This window comes from Pholcus phalangioides, unplaced genomic scaffold (genome assembly GCF_987345545.1).
Source record: "Pholcus phalangioides strain wild (caught in Gottingen) unplaced genomic scaffold, Ppha-v1.0 ptg000009l_1, whole genome shotgun sequence".
In the NCBI taxonomy this organism is placed as follows: domain Eukaryota; kingdom Metazoa; phylum Arthropoda; class Arachnida; order Araneae; family Pholcidae; genus Pholcus; species Pholcus phalangioides.
Window position 1 is genome coordinate 449,780 of NW_028301602.1, and position 7,249 is coordinate 457,028.

Below are 7,249 nucleotides of genomic sequence, written 5' to 3' on the forward strand. Positions count from 1 at the left end.
GATTTGGGTTATTAGCGAATTTTCCGTATTCACGGTGACCCACGCAACGTAAACCCCGTGAATACCGAGGGACGACTGCACTTGCACTTGAATTACTTTTGCTCATACTGTCTTTTAGTAGGCTCTGCAATATTTCCCTAATATTTCCCCTTCGGTTAACGAAGAAAAGTAAAAAAATCCCAAAACATTCGCCAAAAATCTCGAGAAAAATTGCGACAAATCTCTTGCAAATTTGCCATTTCATAGACACGAGAATCCGATTCTCCGGAGAATTATTCGTTCACGGCGGAGAATTTTCAACAGGTAGAATCAGCGAATCGAAATACGCTTGGAGATAATATCCGCTGGGATTCCGTGTTTTAGAAACAGGACCGCAAATGCGATCCTTCACGCGAACGGCAATTATTTCGGGCTCCGATTGAAGATAATTTTTCGACGACGGAAAATCTTTATTTGCTCTCTCTTTTGAACGACGTTTTATTTTGTTACGTCGGTGGAAGTTGATTCTCCTGATTTTCTTGATGATTTTGCGAGAACCATTTCGAAGTTGATGCCGAGTCGTAAACTACCCCGTGTGCTCGTGCTGGGTATCTCTTGATGGATAGATCTTAAGAACTATAAAAAAATCATCAATAATTTTTTTTGCTTTAGCTTGAGGATTTGTTTGATCATGTTGTGAACATTTGAGATCCAAAAAGAGTCATATTCTGGGAACTGAAACGCTCGCGATAAAAACTTGGAAGTAGACGTAAATACACTATGGGCGTTTCATCCTTTTAAGATTCATTTCAAGTCAATAATGTTGTTTCATCCTCAGTTTGATTAAAAAAAAAAGTGCCTCGTTCTGATCCTCTCTTTCTTCACCCAGTTTCTTTCTGTTCTATCCCCAAGATAAAGAATAGAGGGTTTCATAATTTTGAATGCATATTTCTGTGAGCGGCAGTCTGGTCCAAAATTGATGCTGATAATTGCGAGCACTGTATTAATCTGTAGAGTAGCTACTGAGTGCTCTCGATGTGTCTGACTCTATATTCGCGAGGTCGATGACAGTTTTAAGCATTCATTATTTATGTTGGTCATAGTTTGAGAATATCATTCCATAGATCAGACATGTTCAACCCATGGCCCGCTGGGCCAACTGTGGACCTTGGAGTTATCTGATGTTACCTGCGACCTCAAACTAATTTTTTTTTTCAATTATTTTACCTAATTTTCAATTTCAATTTATTTTATTAAATAACAGTTACATTCTTAAAAATAACACTACCCAAGAGGCAAATGGCTGCCAATACCAGGGTTATAATCATAAAAAAATCAAAAACTGATACAAACTTTTCATTGGGGAAATATATATATCTATATATATAAATTAAAACACACAAATAATCATAAATACAAAATCGAGTTAATTAGTAGTACAATTTTGTAAAAATTAGCTAGGTGGCACATTTGCAGATCACTTATGTGACCTGCGGCACAGTTCCATAGCATTTGAGCGTCCCGCGGCACAGTTTCATGTCACTCACGTGACCTACGCCTTTCAACACGACTCAAGTGACCCGAGGTATATTTTCAGACAGTCTGGCCCGATTAGTTTTTCTTCAGAGGATTTCCGGACCGTGTATTGGGGCCCTTAACGCTAAAAAAATCCCTGGACAGATAGTACGGATCTCTCGGGAATACGCTATTTTAAAAAAAAATTAATTAAAAAATAATTAAAAAGTTACAGGAAAAAATATGCATTTCATGTTTTAATCCACACTCATTCATTTTACTGTAAATACTGCGTATGCGAAATACAATCCACGTTCGTTTTTATGAACTCGAACGAATTTGGCGTAGGAGAAATGTGTATAGTATAGTCCTTTTGGAATCGAAAGACTTTATCATATCAACGTGTAACGGATTCATGCATTTATTACTATATATAAAGTATGTTACTATTTAAAAATTAATTTCTGATTTCGTGTTTGTAATTGCAAACGTTGACGTTTACAAGTCAAAACAGCAAGTTTTGTATTGTACGTAGTTATCAACTTTATTGAACAAATCCCCTGCTTAGAGAGCGAGACGGATTTTACCAATACATCAAGGAAATAGATCTTTTTTGGATATTAACCATTTCAGACATCGAGCATTCATTTTTTTGGAATTTTCAAAATGTTTTTGCATTTTTGATGCTCAAAAAATGCATTAAAATCATAAATGTTAACAAATGTTTACTTTTTCAATTTTTTTGGGAAAAATGAATCACTTCGTTCAATTTTTTCAGCCAAGAAAATGTAGGGTTTGTTTATCTTCACATACGATTTGCTCCAGAAATTTACTGCTGAAATCACACTTTTTCCGGACAAACTCTCTCCTGGAAGCCATTCTAAATCCCCCGAATGTTCAACTTTAAGTGCTGCTCTCTGGTGAAAGCTCAAAAAGTTCATATTCACCATATTTCAAACTCAAAACTTACACTATCCTATACCAAGTCATGTCTTTACTCCCTGAGGTCAAAAGAAAAAAAATCTTCAGTGAGGAAAAGCAACCCACACATTTGTGAGACCAGGGTCTGAAAGGGTTTCGAAAAGGGGAACTCGGAAAGAAAAAGTCACCTGGTCTCCGCAAAGAATCGAACCCAGGTCCTCTTGCAAACCGCGCAGGGGTGCTACCATAAGTACCCACCTTTCCTTATTTTACGCACTGTGGCGTCACTGTGGTCAGATAAACGCGAATACATAAAATATCATCGTATTCGCTTCCTTCTTCGTGCGGTCCCTCAGCGAGGGCCCAGTCTGTAATCCGGCAAACGCTGTAGACCTGACGGGGGCTAGGTCCGGCGTGAATATTATATTCGATTCTGGTTCAGTAAGAGCGATTCGGCTGTGTTTATTGTAAAGGACGTCGACATTTGATTAATGAATTTCTAATTTTTTCTTAGTCTTCAGTATGAATTAATTCTGTTTTTGGGAACGTACACTGTTGAAGTTTAAGGAATTGGCACTGAATCTGGAGGATACTTCTGTGTTTAGTTTTTACTACACGTACATAACTTTACCAATCTGGGGTGGCGGTAACGACATATAATGATGGGGATGGTGATGGTAATTACCGTTTCATTTGATCATTTTTGTCGCACTACGATCATTTTCTGCACACGAGGGCTAATCAGACCGGGACCTACAATTTATTGCCCATTCCGAACGGCAGGCTTGTTTTTTATACTCGTCGAGAGGTTGGTGCGCTAACCCCTCGATGGAGGATTCCCTGCGGTAGCAATTTTTTGCTGCGGTCAAGTCGCTGTTTTTTTTGTTGTACCCCTGTGTCAGGAAAGTTTTCTGACAAGGACGAACCGGGTATCGAACTCGCGACACCTCTAAACATCCTTTGGTACTTTAGGCGAGTATCTTATCGACCGGGCTACCGCGCCCACCGTTTCATCCTCAGGTGATAAATTATAAGTACTTATAAGTACCAAATATATTTTATCAGCTCTATACCCGCCCCCCCCCCACTTTCATATCTACATCTTGAATATTAATTATGAGGTACGATAGTGGCTTTTAATGTTTTTGAGTCGAGAGCACCGGTCCATGTGCATCATTAGAAGTGGAGCACCGACGCAGTAATTTTGATAGCGCTCAGATTGAGACCAGTACAAGTGAATTCTTGATTGTTTATTAAGAATATCAATCAAGACCTCGCAAGTCATTAAAAACCTTTAATGTGTTTAATTTCACAACCTTGTTATCCTACAGATTATACACAGGGAAATAAAATAAGTCAGCCCACTTAGGAAGTCATTTTTATTCTGTCGGTCTCTGGGGAGGGGGGTGACGTTATATCAGGGTCTGACGGTAAGTGGAATAGGTCTCATATCAAAATAATATTATTGTTTCCAATTTAGGGTGATTAGACATGGTCAATAAAAACAAAACCGATCTTTAATTATGCTTAGTAATTAATCCAAGACGGTAATGACATCACAGATACGTGACAACTTATTTTGTCTTATTCATTCCACTCTATAAGCTAAAACAATCAGAATTTCACTGTTCTTTTTTGAAACATGAACTTCACAAGATTACTATTATTCCTACCAAAATTTCTATTTATAGAGTCATCGGTTGTCTGTAAAGAGGTGGATACAGTAATTAAACCAGAGAGAACTAACATATTTGTCGCTGTTTGTTCTTGATAAATATGAGTTTGATTTTTCTGAACAGATTAGCTTTTTTTATATAAAAAGCTAAGGGTTTTTCATGTTAGATAGTGCAATATGAAATCTAAATATTTTCTTCTCTTTTTTTTTTTTTCAAACTTTAAAATCCTGAAAAATAGAATTTCTGATTCGGGACAAAGGACGGTAATCAGTGTCGACGGAACCGATTGTGCTGAGGCACCCTCTGCATTTTCTTGTGTGGGCCAGTGTTATCAAATATCTCTAAATTCTTAGAATTTTAAGTTACTGTGTTTTAAGGCCCTTAATATTTTGCAACCCGGTGCAACTGCACCCGTTTTGCAACCACCCGAGTCATGGCCCTGGCGCAAGTTGATAATGATTTGCCATTTCGGTGAACGGCGGACGCTTCTCTCCTCGAACACGAATATGATCCAAAGATATGATTCTCGAAAAGAGCAAATTCTTCGATTCCGAATCGCTGGTTTATTTTTGACAATCGGAGAAATGAAAGAAAATTTTCCTAGTTTTAAATTTAAAAGAAACAACAGAAAAACACGTTTTCAAAGCAATGATGCAATATCTTTTACTGATCCACGCGTTTCGACCTGGCAATGTGGAACGTCTTCAGAATATTAGAATAGAAATAACGGCAAATAATTTAGTATAAATTTCAGAGAACGTTTATGGAGTACATGCACGGTAAAGTAGTAGTAGTAGTAGTAGTATGAGAGATAGAAATAGGTAGAGCTCTCGTTCGGCATACGAGAGACCGGGGTTCGAGTTCCCGTGAGGGTAGAGATGAATTTTCCTTGCCTATAACATCAATATCTCTTAAAGCCACTTTCCCGCATACATTAAAGTAGTAGTAGTTTGAAGACGGCTCTCCTTTGCCAGAACCGAAATGCATTTTAGATCAGTGAAAAAAACTTTTACATTTATTTTGAAAAAATTGTATATGTCTGTTTTTGTTTTTATTTTATTTTGAGCATCCGTCATCCGAACACGATTTTTTATCGTTTATGAAATGATGTCCATCGGAAATTCGCCAGGCTTATGTCCCTAAAAGTTTTATTCAATACGAATCACAACGACTGTGCACTCCTTTAATTGTCACACGTATTAATGCGTAATAATTTTTTTATGATTTGGTTCGCGAGAAAACACAAAAATCAAAAATCTTCATCTCAAGAGTGAGTTTTTCTAGGTAGATCATTCGGCATCGAGTAGAAATAGTTATAATTAAATAAACTGATAACTGTGAGATTCATTGGGTGGTATATTATTCTGTGGCATAAAAACGGGTAGACCGACGTAAAACATCTGAAATGACCCTGGTGTCACTGCTATCGCAAATGCATATTTTGGGTCTAAGAACGAAAAGGAAATAAGATATCTTTTTTTTTCAACCCTTTCCAGAAAAGGGTGAAATACTACTAGCCCTAAAGTTGCGAAACTGAATATTACGTTGATAAAGATATTATTATTAGAAAGAGAGAGAGAAAGAAGAGCACCTTCAATGTAAACTTACCGTCCCTGGGTCTTTTGGGCGTCACGACCCTGAAGGCGCTCCCGATTTCGCCGAGAGCGATTATTCCATCGCCGGACTTTCGGAGTCGGTCCACAACGTTGCAATCGCCCTCCTTCATGATGACGCGAACCTCGCTATTGACGCCGCTCATGTGTTTGTGTCTGTTCAGTAGAGTTTTATCAAACACTATGCTCTTTCTCCGAACGGACGTTTCATCTGTCGTTACCCTCAGATGATCGGTCCCGTCGAGAGTCTGTTCTTGAAAATCGGCCGGAGAGACACGAATTCATGTCTGACACAACTGGGTTCTGGATACGTCAGAACTGATCTCAATATCTCACGTTTTGATCTCATGTCGATAGAAATTTCATCTTTCGAAAACTATGGAAACAGTAGAATATGATTGAAAACTTAAAATTGTAGCACTTATGTGTAAGATGATTAGGAGAAGTTTTCTCGCGTGATTAGGATCTTTTTAATACTGATTTTGTGTTTTTTGTTTTATAATGAGAGAAAATACTTCTTTTTTTTTTCAAAGACGAACACGTGTGTTAATATTTTCTCAACCGAAGCATTTCAGCACGTTGTTCTCCGACGTCATCGGGATCTCACGTGAAAAGTAACTCTTGTTAGAAGTTGCGGGAGGTTTCTTTGGTTTGATGTCACATGTCTAGTGTTGTTGATCATTATTATAATGAAGAGTTAGATGTTGATCCAATAAAACCACCGGCAACAGAGAACGATAGCGAAGCAACCGCCGCTCAACGACTCGCGCTCGAACTACACAACTGTATCCCGCCCACTTATGATCCGTCGCGCGCGCGCACTCACTTCTCTCTCTCTCTCAAAATCCATATTATCTCCTCTTCCTTTTCCAAAAAAGTTATCCTCCACGAGAGAGAGACGATCATCATCATTCTACAAAGAGATAGAGAAAGAGAGAGAGCAAGAGGGTCAACATGAGAGAGAGGCTCTCGCCAAACTTTTCCACTCGCAGAGTTTTGCAGGTGATTCAAAGACGCGGGAAGGCCAATACTTCCAAAGGTTTTTTTTTTTTGTTTAATCAACGGAAAATGTCTTTTTATTTAAGGATAATTTTTTGCAAAGCAAAATCTGTTGTTTCCCTCTCTTCTCCGTTCTCGAATATTTAATTAATACAAACGAAATGTGTGCCGATTTTGGTAGACTAGCAGCTATAGGCACGGCTGTGCAGAAAAAAAATCTTCTATGCGAGACTTTTGGTGCCCCCAATTAAGTTTTATTGGTCGACGAGGCATTTTTCCGCCCTTCCAACTCGGGTTTGATAATTCTACTCGAGCGGTGTCGCATTCGACAGCATGGGTCACATGGCTCAAGAGCCGCCCTAAGCAGCAAACTCTAGTTTGCTGATGAGAGTGACGTATTTTCGCCGATGGACTGCACTGCACGTCTACACCATCTGGGTTCAGGAACACTTTAAGGATATATGGAATATTGGAAACTGGTCTGATTTCCGTAGTTGTTAAGGGGAAGTAACGAAGTTGGACATGCTGGGATTCGAACCCGGGTCA

At 38.6% G+C, this 7,249-nt stretch overlaps 1 protein-coding gene across 1 annotated transcript in view; it reads right to left on the bottom strand.

The window, feature by feature from the left end:
• Positions 1-6,453, bottom strand: part of LOC149081591 (uncharacterized) — a 132,390-nt gene extending 125,937 nt beyond the window's left edge. The window contains exon 1 of the mRNA XM_089236989.1: positions 5,700-6,453. Within this exon, the coding sequence (XP_089093115.1) occupies positions 5,700-5,850 (151 nt within the window). The 5' untranslated portion in view covers positions 5,851-6,453. The remainder of the gene's footprint in view (positions 1-5,699) is intronic.
• Positions 6,454-7,249: the final 796 nt, after the last annotated feature.